This window comes from Strongylocentrotus purpuratus, unplaced genomic scaffold, assembly GCF_000002235.5.
Source record: "Strongylocentrotus purpuratus isolate Spur 01 unplaced genomic scaffold, Spur_5.0 spur5_scaffold_15, whole genome shotgun sequence".
Classification (NCBI taxonomy): domain Eukaryota; kingdom Metazoa; phylum Echinodermata; class Echinoidea; order Camarodonta; family Strongylocentrotidae; genus Strongylocentrotus; species Strongylocentrotus purpuratus.
This window is the reverse complement of record NW_022145600.1, coordinates 12,953,952-12,970,509: the sequence shown is the minus strand read 5'-3', so window position 1 is coordinate 12,970,509 and position 16,558 is coordinate 12,953,952. Positions and strand designations below refer to the sequence as shown.

The following is a 16,558-nucleotide window of genomic DNA, read 5'->3' as shown; positions in this document are numbered from 1 at the left end:
TGTCATGCGCTCCAAAGAATGCTACTCTGAATTCGTGGTGAAGCCATTGATATATTGATCAATTATTATTCGTATAATATCATAATATACTTGGCGGAAAGGAGACATATGACATTAAAGGTAATACAAAGTTTTGGTACGGGGTCATGGATTTGGTCCAAATGAACATATTGGAAGCATTATGCGATCCTACAATATTCAGTGATCGTTGTCGCGGTTGAAATCGAGTCTTAAGTTATGAAATTGTAAATAATAATCTCTTTATGCTGTAAAGCTCCCTCTCAAGGTCAAGATAATAATTAAGCTATAAAAAAATATTTCTTGACTAAAATCGACCGATTAGCTATTCCCGTTTGGAAATTATATTTCACAACTCCATATTCTGAGATTTTCATGGTCGGAGCTACCATTGTACGGCCGTAGGCGCTATTTGAAATTTATCAAGATTTACCGGGAGCACCGGTAAATTTTTATATTCAGTTTTTCTCGAAAGCAGAAGTGTTTTAGGTGCTAAATTTTCTAGTGCTTATAATACATCCACAGGGGCATCCAAATATATCAAAATTGTAAAGAATCATTATCAATTTTCAAAATTTCCCAAAACTTTGTATTACCTTTAAGGCACCCCCTTACCATCACTATCTTTGCCTCCTGCTCCTTATCCTCATCGTCATATTTATCACTCCTGTCAATATCATCAACGTCAACACTCCCAACAAAACATTCAGTCTCTTATTTCATCACGATGTCCAAATAATCAAATATAACTATCAATTATTCAAGTTGTTCCTCTCCTACACTATCACAACATGATTATTCCACATTCCACGTGATTATCAATCAACGAGGAAGCTCTTGGTCAGGCCATGAAAGAAAAGAAATGAATATACCACAATCCCTTTGAAATTGCACTTTCTATAAAGCCCTCTTTATATTCATGATACACACGGTTTTCACGACAGTGTGAAAGGAAAGAGTCAAGCATGTCTTTGGTCCAATGCATCAATATTGCTATTTGATTAGTAAAGGCAGGGAGGTACCCTGGTAAAGGTCACTTTTTTAGTATACATGTAGGTAGAAAAACATGAAATTGTTAAGTATACAGTTAGATACAAAACTTTGGCTTATATATTTTATATATATATAAAAAGCATGAACCAACTGCCGTTATGAAGATGTTTAAAATAAATCTCACACATTTATCATATTGTTCTCAAATATATCTGATACTCCGCTTATGGATACATTTCAGACTTTAAAAGAATTACACTCATAAACAAATATTTCTATTTATATATATCATATATATTTTCATACAAATATTGCTATATCATGTCACATTATATTCTGTATGTACAATATGAAGAAAATAGCATCGATATCTGTTTTACATAAAATTCAGAAATCTAATATGTAAGCAAGTTGCAAATATCTTAAATGAATATCTTAAGAAACAGTGTGTAATAACAAATTATATATTTTCATGTAGAATATTTTCATAAACAATTTATAATTATCTTACAGAATACATTGATAAAACAGAATGTTGAATATACATACAATTTAAAGTGACATTCTTTTGGTTTTGTAACCAAGTTTTTTTTCATATTTTTACCTATTTACAATTTGTATATATTTGAATGCCCAAAGTGCAAATTCTTTTCATAGAAGTAATATTGCAGGTATTTACTTTACAAAAATTGCAATGGAATAAGCAACATACAAGTTACTGATTATAAGTTAGCAAAAACTCTAAAGTCATAAACTCTTTTCATATAACAACACTTCTGGTTAAATGTGAGGTTTTTTATAATACAAGTCAATGTATTACAAAATCAACTGAGATTTGTTGATAAGAGAACGTAAAATAATTACGAACAATTTTAAAGTAAGCAGAAGAAAACATGTATTTAAATATAACCAAATGTTAATAATTCTAATGCATTTGGCCAAGTTATTCTTTAAATATGGCTGACATATCTATTAAAAGTGCATATATTCAAACTTAATTCCACTTTTTACATCGTTTCATTAATCCTTTATCAAAATATTGCAAAACTCATCAGCCTGTATATTACAGTGGTGTCCACTTCATTTCTTCATTTCTTTAATGACAAAATGACGCCCATTAAATAAAATCCAAATATAAGGAGGATACAGTGACACAAGATATTTTAGGTTAAAAATGCACCCCAAAAAACATTCTAATTTGATTTGATATATATATTTGTTGTGTTAAAGTTAGGGTAATAACAAAAGAGCGCCAACAGTAGCAATGTGCCAGGCGTGTGCGAGACTCCATTGTTATTATTATTACTATTAATATAATTATTACCATTAAGGATCTGATAAGGTATGATGGTAAAGTTCTGTGGATGCATTGATGGCATTGGCATCCCTTGCAGGATCCAATGTACATCATGCAAAGGGATCAACAGAGGAAGATTTGGTAGGATCAAGTATCAGAAGTTCTTCAAGTCACTGCAATTACTCTGATGATATCCGGGACATGTGGGAGCAGGTTTTGGAAGGGATCTTGGTGGAAGTTCTCTAGGCCAGTCGACAATGATTAATAAATGAGGGAATCAGGGGAATCAATAGCAGAAGATCTTGTAGGTCTGACAGTGGAAGTTCTCTAGGAGACAGCATTCAGCTCCAAAGAGACCCTGCACAGAAGGTGTTGGAAGGGATGGTGGTAGAAAACCTTTAAGAGCGTTGACAGCGGTAAGCCCTGATGACATCCCTGATAGGTGCCCTGCACATAGGGCAGTGTGACCCCATGGTGGAGAGACGCAGACCACAGGTCATACACACACACATGTGACCACACTGGTAAAGGACTGAATCCACCTCTTTGTCCAGGCAGATGATACAGTTACCCTCGGAAGCTGGATCTGAGAGCGGAGCAGTAGGAGAAGCAGTAGTACCTGAGAGGATTCAAGAATGATGCAGATGGTACGTTAGAAGACTGTTTTTCATTTTGGGTTTTTTCATTTTTGGCTTATCGTCTGAGGTTCCTTAGAAGGTAAATCATGTTCTCATAAGCAATCAAGGATTATGACACTTTCCAAGAATACTACATGAAATGCAAAGAAGAGGTTGTGAATCCAGAATCTTCCTCTTCGAAAACCCTTAATCTAATGATTCTCCACATCTTAACATACAATCCTTGAACATTCAGAATCGTTTAAGTCTTTGATAAGAATATCAGCTTTTAACAATCTCTTCCCCCAAATATATAAAGGGTCTAAAAGAGCTTGATTCAACCAAGTAATATTAAAAAGTCTTCCAAAATCTATTTCCCTTTATCAAATTCCAAATAGGAACAACTTCCCAGACTTTGTGACATGATATTATTCAGGGTGTTTTTGGTTGAGGGCTTCCTACCAACTCAAAGCCGGGATGGAAGACTACACCTACCATTCTGCTGATGAAGAGCAGCAGCTACCTCCTGCCTGATGGCCCTCTGAAGATCTAGCTGCATCTCCATACTCATCCGTACCATCTCATGAAGCTCAGACATCTTAGATTTCAAGCTATCCATCTCATGCATCTGAACAAATAAAGGGGCAAAAGGTGGATAAAAATTATCAACTGATTACCTGAAAATGACTACTCAAACCCTGTAAATTCTTAAATTTTAAACCACCCAAATGTTGTAACTGTGTTTCATTAAAGGGAAAGTCCACCCCCAAAATAAGTTTGTTTCGATAGAGGCAGAATAATAAGAAAATCAGGTGAGTGAAAGTTTGAGCAAATTCTGAATGAAAATAAGAAAGTTATGAATTATTGAAGTTGTGATCAATCAAATACAAATTGGCAACTCTGTGACTTATTATACGAGCTCTCCTTCATTTGCTTTGTGCATAATATTCCATAAAATCATGTTTTCTTCGTTATTGATGACGGAATATATATTTGTTCCTTGCAGGGGGAGTATAGAAACATATTTGCAATTATTATATTTAGGGTGCATGTATGGTTGAAATTTTTCTTGAGGGAAAATGAAAATTTGAGATTTTTTTAGTACTGAGCAAATGGAAGTTGAGCTCGCATGATACGTCATAGAGTTGCCAATTTGTGTTTGATTGATCACAACTTCAAAAATCCTAACTTCCTTATTTTTAATCGGAATTTGCTCAAACTTTCACTGACTTGTTTCTCTCATTTTTCTACTCCTATTAAAACTAACTTAATTTCAGGGTGGACTTCCCCTTTAATCGGGACAAATAAAAACTTGTTAGTCTCCAGGATAATTTTGATATCATGTACATCTGCCTCAGTCAATCCTCAAGATTCTTGCAGACTTTTCTGTCATCATTCAGGGGCAGAAAGTGCAATATTTTGAGTTTATACCATACACTTTTATGAAGAATGATTTAAGCACATGAGAAATCAATCTCATTCAAATCCATATTTGGTATTAACAAATTACTGCATAAAATGTGAACTATGATATCATGACATGATGTTTGTATTAAATTGAATAACCTGAATAAGTCACTGTCATTAAACACTAAATCTAAGGGTTAACACGTTCCTAATGGAATTAAAAGTGTTGTGTTGTGTATAAATCTGTCTCAAAATGATTCAAAAACTCTTACAAGTTAAGTTTTTCCCTTGTATTTGTTGATTCATTTGTATAAACAAAACTGTACATAATTAATTAGAGGGGATTCAAACATGATCATGACGCATTGTTCTAATGCATGAATAGTATGCATAAAGATAGAAATACAAAAGGAGACCTCTACATTCAACCAACATTGGTCAGCAAAACATTTAATTTGTAATCTTACAGAAGACACATCCAACGCTTCATTTTTCTCTCTACTCGCAAAGTGACCTTCAAACGTGGAATATTTGTGAGAGAGATCTCACACCACCCATCATTTTACATACACCCGCACCAGGGTCGACCCATTAGGCATATCTATTATTCAAATATTGCAAGCGTGTTTGCGAGCATTGTCCACTATTTATGATACATTGGTAGAGGTATACATTGAATTGAATGGTGCATGGATAATGAAAAAATTGGGCCTATACAAAATGACCGGTACAAACAACACAATATGCCCATGGCGTTTTATACATGCAGAGTACAGTGTAGCTCCTGCTATGTTGTTATGCACATACTCAAAAGACCAAACCACCTTGACTAGAAATAGTTGATTGGTGCGGAATTGATTGGTCACGGTGGAATATTTTGTATTTAATTCTTTTTAATATGATATACATCTAGCTATTTAGTGTATAACGCGACATGTATATGTATACTGCCCATTGCAGAATTTTCTTCAGTAATTTGTTTGAGTTTTTAAACAGTTTGTAAATTATTATCAAGGAAATAAAAATGGTGTACCAATGCAAGGTGAATTGAGCCTAAATTAAAGTTGTTACCATACTTTTATTTCTAAATTATTTTCAGGTTATGCCATTAAAGATTTCATTGGTGGCAAAAACCTCAAGGAATGTATTTGAAAATATATGTCTCGTTATGATATATTAATCTATGATTGTCAATACCCCAATACAAATACATGTACATTCTTGAAAACTATTTTTCCTTTTTCAAACAATGCTAAACAAAACTTTATAGTGATTTTCTTAAACCTTTAAAGATGTTTTTTAATGGAGATTGATAAAAACTCAACTCTACTTTCAAGAATTCTTTAAATTGTTATTGTTAATAAAACTTTGATCCAACTGTATATTGTAAGAATTTAACATCTAGTATTGGAGTACCAAATCATATACCCAATGTGGAAGTAGGTATGAGGGGTAATTGAGAGCCCTCATTCACCTGTCTGTGTGTTCTAAGAGGGCCTCTTTCTTGTAACCCCCGGTGTGAAGTGGGTCAAAGAGGGTAACATGGACACCCCCTTATAATCCTCTCCATTACCCTCCAGGCAGGTACACTCAACTTGACCACGACCTTTCTCTACCGGGCATGATGAAGCATGCCAAATATGATTGGGGAATGGACGATAAGACAGGATTCAGACTCCTTTCAGTCAGGCTCTCTTTTCTCTCTCTCTGTCTTCGTATTTCTCTCTCTATCTCTGTTGGTCTATCTCTATCTCTATCTTTCTGTTTATTTATCTTTCTTTCTTTCTATCTATCTACGTGTCTGTCTGTGTCCCTCCCCTTTTCTCCTATTTCTCTCCTTTGCATATGAATATGCAAGAATTTCCATCTATCATTCTCTACAGTAGTCCCTATCTTTCTTTGTTTTCCCTTGGTCTCTGTTTTCCTTTTCTCTCTATCACTGTCCATCTATCCTTCTTTCTCTACTAAACTCCCTCTATGTCCCTCCACTTCTCTTCCTCTCCCTCTCTTCCCTCTATTACTTCCATCCTTTTTCCTATCTCATTCGCTATAACACGATTACAAATTGTATAAATTATGAGTTAACCTTTTGAATGCATTACTTCATATTGCCTACAAAGTTCAACCTACATTGCAGTTGTTTTCTTACTCTTTTCCAATGCTTAATCCAGAGAAATTATTGATTTGTGTATCATTTCAAAGTCAGTATAAGGCCTATCCTAAGCTCAATGATTCGTACCTTTCATATTTTTTTAAAATCCCTTTTCATTCCCAACATAATATATAAATCATATTGACCATTTATTTGAAATAAGAGTGAAGCTCAACTATTTTTAGGAGTTAATAAAGTTTCTAGATTTTTTTCTCCAAAGAAACTATTTTCTATTACTTTGAAGAGTTATATGCACATTAGCAAGTAGGGTATAGAAAAGTAAAATTCCGTTGAGCATATAGCATCATGATTATGATCATTATCTGAATCATGACCTGACCCTAAGCGTTAGAAGCAATTAAATGACATGCCTTTATGTTTAATCCAAAAAGGAAACACGTTGTCTACATGGAAATTACATTTGACCACGGAATAACAAAAAAATAACAAAAGAACCTGAAGGCATGGTCAGTGCATTAGTCTAGCCAATGGTCAAGAAAGTACATCAGTCTGGAGTTTAAGGACTAAGCCTTGACCTGCCCTCATATTTTTAGACCTTTTGAAAGAGAAGGGAAAAAGTTGGAGAGGAAGGGAGTGTAATGGAGAGAGGGGAGGGAAAAAAAAGTTTGGTACATCATCCTGTAGAATGACTAAATGCCATGACCTGCCCTGGTTCACTATGCTATTGTTGGAGGCTAAATTCTGAAATGTTTTTGTGCCCCTTTTCATGAGTTCACAGGACAGAAAGAGGCATGCTTGTCCCAAAATATATTTTTCCTAATCTAGGAACTTTTAAAGTTTAATAGTGGCACTTGGACATAACATCTGTCATTAATATTTCATTAATATTACTACTATCATGGGTACAAATTGTATTATTCCACCCCCAGACCTACTGTATAGGGTTTGCAAAGTATATATATATATACTACATCACATATAAACACACACTCACACACACGCACACACACACACACACACACACTCTCACATATAATCTTTGTTTTCGCTACGCTAATTACCGGTAATAGTTTTATCAAAATTATTTGTTAGGACTTATCTAATTGTTTCAAAACTGTTATTTCTTTAATCCTCATCTCCAAATCATTGAGAAACAGGGTACATGAAGGATGGGTCCTATTCTTCATTCTTAGGATCAAATTTGGTGATGAATCATCCAATGACAGGTTGTTTATGAAGATTTCTTAAACTCCTCACTTGAATACAAGTTCAACTTTCAAACGTGAAAGAGGTTATTTGTATTTTAATCAGGTCATGTCCATAGAGAGTGTCATATTACTAGTGTTGAGGATATGGGATGAGCTGGCCATTACTGCTGATACATTCATACCGCAATCTGACCTTCGCTCTCAACTCAACACGACCTAACTGTACTTCACAGGTCATCTTTATTATTCCTCATTCAAGATATGTTCACACAAGCTTGTCATAGTTTGGAACGTTAAGTTTGCAAAACCTCAAAGTTTCAAACGATGATCCCCTAACAACAAGGGTTGACACTGTAGGGAAACAACAATGTTCAAAGTTTTAAAATGCAAGCTATAGGCAAGCAGCTATTGTAACTACATGCTGGGCTAATCCCTGTAGCCTATAGTTATCGCGCTAACCACAAGATCTCTCATAGTTTATAACTTTTCGAGTGCCTGTACTTTGGTCACTACAAGATATACTTGAAGTGTAAAACCATGGTTTAACACTTTAAGTTTATGGACTCTCGTGTGAATCTAACTAATGAGTTCAGACTGTGGAGCGTAACCCTCATGAAAGAATACAAGTGGACAGCACAGAAATTTTAGGGCAATGCATTTCCACAGGATACACAAATATCCTTTATGAAAGTGTCCATGAGGCCAAACATGCTTGAGTGAGTTCAGCGATTCACTTTGTTACTGCCTGATAAACATATATGCACTCCTATTCCCATGTCCATTGTCTTGTTCTGGGGATGAATGACTCCAAATGGAGTGATTCAAGTTAGAAATATTTGACCTACATGCATCAATAGGTGAAATGCTTATTTCATAGTTCTACGTTTACTACATTATTTGGTGGATTGTCGTTTGGTCTACACCCAGCCTGTCTACTATCTACGTGGTCCCATAATCATTTCATCTACTCATCATTTAGGCTATAAGTCATTTGGTCTATCACTCATGTGTAATAATTGCGAGTCAGTTTAACTCCCAGTTTTGTCTGTTAACCGTTTTGTATACCATCCATCATTCAATAATCTGTTAATCATAAGAATGATAATCATCAAATGATCATTAGACCTGGTGGATAGTAGACAAAAGGGGTATTAGACAAACTGGGAATTAGACTTGCAGGCAATTACACCAAACAGCTATATACACATTATTCAATGTACCAGGGGAAAATAATCATCCACCTTTAACTATTGTATCAATTGAGGGGGCTAGACTACTTTAGTTTATAGGGAGCTCTCTCTCTCTCTCTCTCTCTCTCTCTCTCTCCTCCCTCCCTCCCCCTCCAGCTCTCTCTCTCTCTCTCTCTCTCTCTCTCTCTCTTCATGTACTTCCACTTCCTTCTGTGTGTAGTTCTTGTGATCCTAACAAGAGAGGGGGCTATGACAGTTTGGGTTGCTTTGAACTGAGCTTTCACAAACCAGTGGCTGTCTTCATTGACTTTGGGCTACATAAAATAACACTGTGTATCGTTGCACTTTGATTTCAAATACAACCCTACCAATAGAGGGGGCTAGAACAGTTTAGTTTCCTTTCAATACAGAACATCTTCCTGATGCCTTCTGCTTTCAGATGTTCACATATTTCAACTACTTGACAAGTCCTGCAATGTGACAGGGCTTGAATAGTTTCACCTTTTTAACTCTTGTGTGATGTCAACTTTTAAAGTGGAACTGCACTACTTGTAGCTTCTTGCGCCCTCTATATAGAAAACAATGCCTAAGTGGTATCCGTTGGTTCCCCATGATCCCTTTTTCTTATGTTAATTGAGAGCTGATTTGATGAGATAGCCACCTGCCAGTGACCATGCAGGAGGTCTAATCCCTCCGGGCCAAACTAGTGCAGACAGGCTTTAAAACATGTATCCAAACTTAAGTTTCACGAGGCCAATTTAAATTAGCAGTTTTCTTTCCATTGAAGATCTTGAGAGTGTTCCATATTATCTCACTTCACAATTGTTAAACCCATTTTTCAATTTAAGAAGAGAAGCAAGCCTTAGTCGACCCCCCCCCCCTTCACAAAAAAAAATCCCATGCAATATTGAGATGTGGGCCATTCCTGACTGCAAAACTCATCATCCAAGCACTCTCTCTCTCTCTTTCTCTCAATCATCTTAAATTCATTGTTACTTACGAAAGCAGCAGGGACTGCAGCGCCCCCTACAGCTCCGGACTGTGCACCATCCTGCTGTGAAGATGGTACATGGATACCGAGATGAGAGAAATCGTTGCGACGGATGTGCTGGCTCTGAGGGATAGTGTTGATAAAGTTCATGACCCGCTCGCCGCTCTCCGGTCCGATAGTCTCTAAACGATTCTAAACGTGAAAAACAGGAAAAACATTCCCTTCAAAAATGAAACTTTTGCAGTCAACATTATTAATTTTGTTATGCTCTTCAAGTGAGTACATCGATTAGCAGGGGATCCTTGAAAAAGATCAATACCTACAGATGATCATCCCTGAGATTTGTAAATCAGTGTTTGCCAGATTTAGAGGAGGAAGGGGGGTGGGGGGGGGGGTGGTGGAAAGCGTGTACTTTAAGTGCACCAAAGAAAAAAAGACTGATCTCACCCATTTTCAATGTAGATGTTTTTTGTAAATTGCACTCCTTTTACTAAAAACTGGATCTGACCCTGTATCAATCAAATTATTTTAACAACCAATGTATAGATAAATCATAAAAGGACTTTAACAATTCTTCGTAAAAGCATTTTTGAGAGGGGTTTGAATCTCTGCTTACCATCATCAGGAATTCTAGGCGTCCTCTGAAGTCACTCTCCAGAGTCTCATGGACCAGCTGACGATGGACTAACTCACTGATCTCAGAGACCACAGCTTCCCTGTGGACCTGCTGTAGGACCTGGGCTCGGTCAGCAGGACCCTGGTTCCCATTCAGACTGTGAGAAATCATAGAAAAGAGTTTCAAACTTACTCAATATTTTCATGAAAATATACAGGATGAAGGAACCAGGAGGTATTCACCCCCTCCCCACTCCCCCTTCCCCACTTCCCTGCAACCCTGTTAAACTTGACAACTTTTGTTTATAATTTGCAACAAACTTCCTTGTGCCTCCAGAAATTATCCTTGGTCTGGCACTGATAATTGAAATTAAAATTTTTAAGTCATGATTATTAATAAAATATGTGAAACTGAAATGAATATCATGCTGTCCGTTGAATCATCAATCGGATAGATGACAGGGCTTTTGTGTATTACTGCCCAAAAGACTAGAAACTCCTTACAGTACATGTATGTATCATTGATTATAAATTTGTTTATCATTGTAATTTTGCTCAAATCTATCTGTATTTGATATTATTTCTGGTTATGAACATTATGAACGATGTACTTTATGAACAGGTGCTTTACAGTGAAAAGTAATTTTATCACTACTTACAAACCTCATCTTCAACTTCTTACAATTTTTTTTCTTGTCTCTACATTATTTTTGACCATCTAATTTTTCATGTATTTTAAAAAGTTTATCATATCTTTTACCAACATTTCTAAAATCCAAATCAATAGAAATAGTTGTCAATAAAATGATGTAAAGGTAAATGCACAATTCACATCCCTAAACTTGAAACTGGATCATTTTGAACCCTCACCTGTTCTGGACCAGCCATGGGGCTGTAGGCAGCGGCCATCTGTTGGCTTGCTGGGGCTGTGGTGGTGGTGGTGGAGGTGGTTGAACAGGTGCAACTTGTGGTAGGTGTTGCTGGGGTTGCTGGAATGCGGGTGGGGCTGGAAGGTGGTGCTGGCCCCCTAGTGGAGGTAGGGGTGGTGCAACCTGTGGAATCAAACAGAGGGGGTTAATAGTATTATTTAACAAGGTTTTATGATCTCCAGTGTAGACATACTTCAGAAATGCTCACAATGTTCAAGCATTGCCTTGTATAATACAAAAAGCATAATGTATAAAAGCAACAAAATCAATGACTTCATCAATGAAGATGATTTTATGATATCATTTATAGTTTTAAACCACCCCAAAACCATGTTTCTACGCAATAACTATGTTTGCCATCTGACCTGTCCCAATATATATTATTCAAATTGTCTTCAACTCATAGCATGTATACAGCCATTTAAGTTCTGTAATATTTTGAATTCATTGAGAGTGGGGGATAAAGTGAAGGAAAAGTAGACATCGGGGCAAACAGAAAGACAGATATGGAAAGCGAGACTTAAAGAAATAGGGGAAGAGAATTTGAGGATTGGCTTCGAGAAAGAGGAAGATGCATTGAGAAAAATGAACAAGGCGGAGAGAATATGGAGGGAGAGATAGAGAGAGAGGATGAAAGACAAAGAGGGGAGAGAGAGAGGGAGAGAAAAAGAAATAGAGACAGAGAGGGGAAAGAGAGAGAAAGAGAGAGAGAGAGAGAGTGAGGGGCTAGAGGGAGGGCGAGATATATATATATATATATAATTATGTATACCGTATATATATATAGAGAGAGAGAGAGAGATAGGGGGAAGGAGGCACCGAACAGATAGAGAAGGGAAATAATAGCTGAGTAGACTAGAAAAGACAAGTATGGTAAGATATGAGAGTCTGCCAACAATTTGTATACACTATCCTTTTGTAGGGCCCCCTTTAGTGTAAGCAAATCCTGACATTGTTTGTAAGGGTGTTTAGTCATCTGTCTGTTATTTCCTACTTGTATTGAAAGTTCAAACCTACATATTCAACAAGTATGCATGGGTTTCCCTGTGTTAAAGGATACCTGTCTACCACACACACAAGTAACCAAGCTGTTGTCAAAACGCTCTAATGTCACTATCTTAACACAAGGTGCGTCCGGACTAACAGGATTTATAACAAGATGTGTCATAGCCTAAACCCCTAACAAAAATGAAAACTCAAGTTTGATCGATTGTAGCTCTCTTATTATGGCATAATCATTGCTTTGATTATTATCATTAGGAAGTATGTTTATTCTTCTTTAAAGGGAAACCATATTTGCAAGTTCCACGGAGTGAGCAGTATATCAGAATAAGGAGCAGAGTCAATACCGGTAGTGAAAAAAAAAAAAAAAATCCTAGTTTCTAAAGATTTTACTGAGGCACTGATTTTACTTGTAGTCACTGAAAATTGTGAATCCCCCCCCTCTCTCCCTCTCTATCTCATCATATTTTCATCAGTCTGTACTCTGAACTTTAATTCCTTATTTATAGCCGCTTACAGTCATAAAACAACAAAAGTGATAAGAGTTAAGGTCAAATTCAGTTATCTACCTTAAATGTATACAAGGAAGTACAAATTAAATAGGCCTACATGTATATCTCCCTTCAGGGTCATCTATGTAAAAGCATGTTATATATTTTCTAAAAACCCTAAATATAATATGGTACTTAACTGCCATGAATCTACTCAAGAACATGACATGATCCCCCCAATCCTTGTCACGATAAGTAAAATACTAAAGCTGTATGTACAATCTGTCATCGAGATATGGGTGCTATCTTAGGAGCATTACAACACGTATACAAAGTGTTGCGCAAGGCATGAGTCATAACAATTGCTACTACATGTTTGTCACAACGCCAGGATGTTGACATTCATATTGCATTAACTAAGCCTAGGAGGGTAAAGTGGGAATAGTGTTGTTTGATTCTTTAAACTCCTACGTAGGTGAATTGAATTTCCTCTGTCAGTCTGTTTGTCATTCTCTATGGAAGGATCCCCATGGAAATAAGTTGAACAGCCTCAAAGCATTTTGTTTTGCTATACATTTTAGTACTGTTAATGATACTTAATGCATCAATAATTAGAGAAAGAATGTATGTGCATCCCTCTAGAAAATCCTATATAAATATATTTACATGAATACATATAAAATGAATGTGAAAACCCCCAAAATGGCATAAAAGCCTTTTAAAAAATTTGGTTTATGAATATACATGTATATATTACATACACACATATATAAACATTTGCATATTGAAGAGAGGTCTAAAGTACGATCATTATTAACAATCAATCCTCTTTTCAGAGAATGTCTAATAATTTGTTGTCATCCAGTTAAGAAGTATGGTCTCCGCAATTTTTAAGTAAGGATATTATCAAAAATAAGGTGGGTGGGTGGGTTAGTTAGAACTATATTTTTAAATGGTATAATAATTGACATCTAAAGAAAAATACTGACTTTTACAGGGCCATTTCTCCCTTGACCCCTATATGTGTTGAGCTGTCTGTTCAGATGAAGTGTTACTTACCGGAATAGCATTGAGTCCTAATGTAGACACTGATGGAAGGAGAGAATGGCCACTAGAGATTGATGATACCCCACTGACATGGCTTCCGGTATCCACTCGACTCGCTTCACCTGCAAGAGGGAGGGGCCTGTTACCAGGGAGACCAGCTACACGCAACCTCAGCACGGCCTCGACCTCTCTCTCTTGCCTCACGACGACCCCTCGCACCATGTTCTCCAGGTCACGACGGAAGGTCGGGCACTGGAGACGCTGAGTGACGGACCGTTGCCGTGACAACCCCTCCAGCTCCTGCACAACCATACCATTCCGCCTCCTTCTTCTCGGAGACTGGTGGTTGCCCTCGTTGGAGCCCTCGCTGGTGGAGTCCGAGACTTCTCCATTGAGATGGAGTCGAAGGAAGCGATCAATATTTCGTCGCTGGTCTCCTTTGCTTACTGGGCGATGGCTGTCCTGGATCTGGCGTAGCTCATGCATCAGCTCCCTAGGGAAGAAAGTTGTTGAAAATTAAATATTTTCATACTTCGTTCTTGAAAGAAAAGGTAAGAGCAATTTGATTTAACAAAAATAAGCTAAAAAATGATTAGATCTGTTTATGAGAGTCATTTGTTTAATCATTATGTAAGGCGCAACTCTTAAGTTAAAGTTCTTATATTTTTAAAATGATTTTCAATTCACTTTAATTAATTTGTTTCTCTTTAAGTAGAAATATTTGATGGTGATGCGCGTACTACTACCCATTTCATCTACGATGATGATCTCACTATATTGTAGAGGTAACAAAATTGTGATCAGGGCCCTGTCTTATATAAAGATTTGATGTTAATTGCAACTTATTTGAGATTGATATCAAGCGCAACTATGTACATAGGAGACAGGGGACTGCAAACTGGCGATTGGTTGGAGGACTTGCGATTGATTTGGATCAATCGCAACTCATCATCATCATCATCTTTCACCCTTCTCTGATCCCTACCCCCTATCCTCTCTCTCTCTCTCTCTCTCTCTCACACACTTTTGTCATTGTCTGATTTATAAATACCTGCGTTGATTTATGAAAAGCTTATCTATGTAATCCTGTTGTCCATTTCCATTTCCACTTGCTTGTATTTCTTCAGTCGAGCTATCCAAGGAGTTACTCCTTGAGCTATCCAAATCACTCAGTTTGGCTGCAGCGGCTGCTATCTCACTGGCCCCCAGGGGGCTCTCTGCCGTGGCCGCCCTGGAACTAGAGGCCTCAGCTGCTTTGGGGTCCACATTTTCCGGGGAGGATTCCCTGGCCAAATCTGTCTCCTCGACGGTCCTGGAAACACGGCGAATTCGCTTGCTAGCACGTCGAAACAGCTTCCTTGCAGACTGCATGATTGTTTAATAATACCTTTCTATAATCTAAATCAACATCAAAGGATGAAAAATGCAATTCAACACCGTCTTTCTCGAAACACAGCAGTAAACGTACCGTGCTTTCCGCATACGATTACACGCCTTTATATACCTCTCGCCACACAAAATACGGTAGGTTGATGTAATGAACTAAAAATAGATTAGGGGATGTTCCAAGCTGTGGACAGGTCGTGTTTTGATTGGTTGAATCACTGGGAAGTACCATTACATCATCGTTATAATTTTCGGCGCGCGGATTAGCTCCATTGACAACGCAACGTGCCAGACAAGGCGAGCAGATAAAATCAATAACAAGCTACATGTATATACCCAGTACCGGAATTTAAAAATTATGTGGTACGAACAGTATTCTCTGGTCTCAGTATTGGTAGTCAGTGGATTTGGGAATATCAATGTTACTATAGATTATTACTTCTTCTCTCTTCATAAATTTCTTGATTCCTACCCTTCATTAGGATCTTTCCTCTTTTCTACATTTTTCAAATCAACATTTCTTTCTCATGATTCTTTTTTCCCCCAAGGTGGTTTAAATAATAGTTCTTATGAAGAGAGGGAAAGGAGGAGGAGGAGGAGTAGGGGCGAGGGGCGGGAGAATAGAATATATTTAGAGGCGTTGCTTGGAAGTATGGCACATTAAACTGAAGAAATATATGTTTGTCGGCATTTTTCATGGGGTGAGGGAGTCTTCAAATCACATTTTAATCAGATTCATAGTGTTCGAGCAACACTTCTATAGCTGTAAAATTAACACCAAAGATTTTGATGTGCAATGTGATTACATCTGAGAACAACGTGAAACGGATTTATTCTCAGACATTATGTAAGAGAAAGAAAAACAACTATTATGTAATGAAAATGCTGTTAGCTGCATAATACGCCCTTTGTTCACTCATGATAAACACATGCACATAATATACCTCAAGATATAAAATCTAGTCCATCAATCAACGTTTGGAAAAGGAGATATAAATAATTTTTAATCCAACAAAATAAATGAAGATTGATTCTGTACACGGTCTGGTATTTGTTTTGTTTTTGTCCCCCCCCCCCCCCCCCCCTCTCTATTTAGTTTTTTTTTTTTTTTTTTTAATCACCTTTCCAAACAACAATATAATACTGTATTATACTTTATCACTATTTTGGTGGCAGCACCAATAAAGCCCTTGGCTTTCCTAGCTGTCTCCACATTCATTAATATTTGTGTTGTTGTATTGTATTGTAAATGTT

At 36.9% G+C, this 16,558-nt stretch overlaps 1 protein-coding gene across 1 annotated transcript; it reads right to left on the bottom strand.

The window, feature by feature from the left end:
* Positions 1-895: 895 nt before the first annotated feature.
* LOC115924031 lies at positions 896-15,402 on the bottom strand. Its single transcript, XM_030985607.1, has 7 exons — positions 14,970-15,402; positions 13,931-14,411; positions 11,320-11,501; positions 10,451-10,607; positions 9,844-10,026; positions 3,421-3,553; positions 896-2,927 (listed from the first exon to the last, which is right to left on the bottom strand). The coding sequence occupies exons 1-7, from the start codon at positions 15,287-15,289 to the stop codon at positions 2,707-2,709; spliced, it is 1,677 nt and encodes a 558-aa protein (XP_030841467.1). The 5' UTR covers positions 15,290-15,402; the 3' UTR covers positions 896-2,706.
* Between the last annotated feature and the right edge of the window lie 1,156 nt (positions 15,403-16,558).

What these genes read in the sequence shown, in the direction of transcription:
- LOC115924031 (XM_030985607.1), bottom strand. Translation starts at nt 15,289, where the DNA reads ATGCAGTCTGCAAGGAAGCTGTTTCGACGTGCTAGCAAGCGAATTCGC. An exon ending in TAGGACTCAATGCTATTCCG is followed by an intron (nt 11,502 to 13,930) that starts GTAAGTAACACT and finishes TTGATTCCACAG; the next exon opens with GTTGCACCACCCCTACCTCC. An exon ending in TGCTCTTCATCAGCAGAATG is followed by an intron (nt 2,928 to 3,420) that starts GTAGGTGTAGTC and finishes GAATCCTCTCAG; the next exon opens with GTACTACTGCTTCTCCTACT.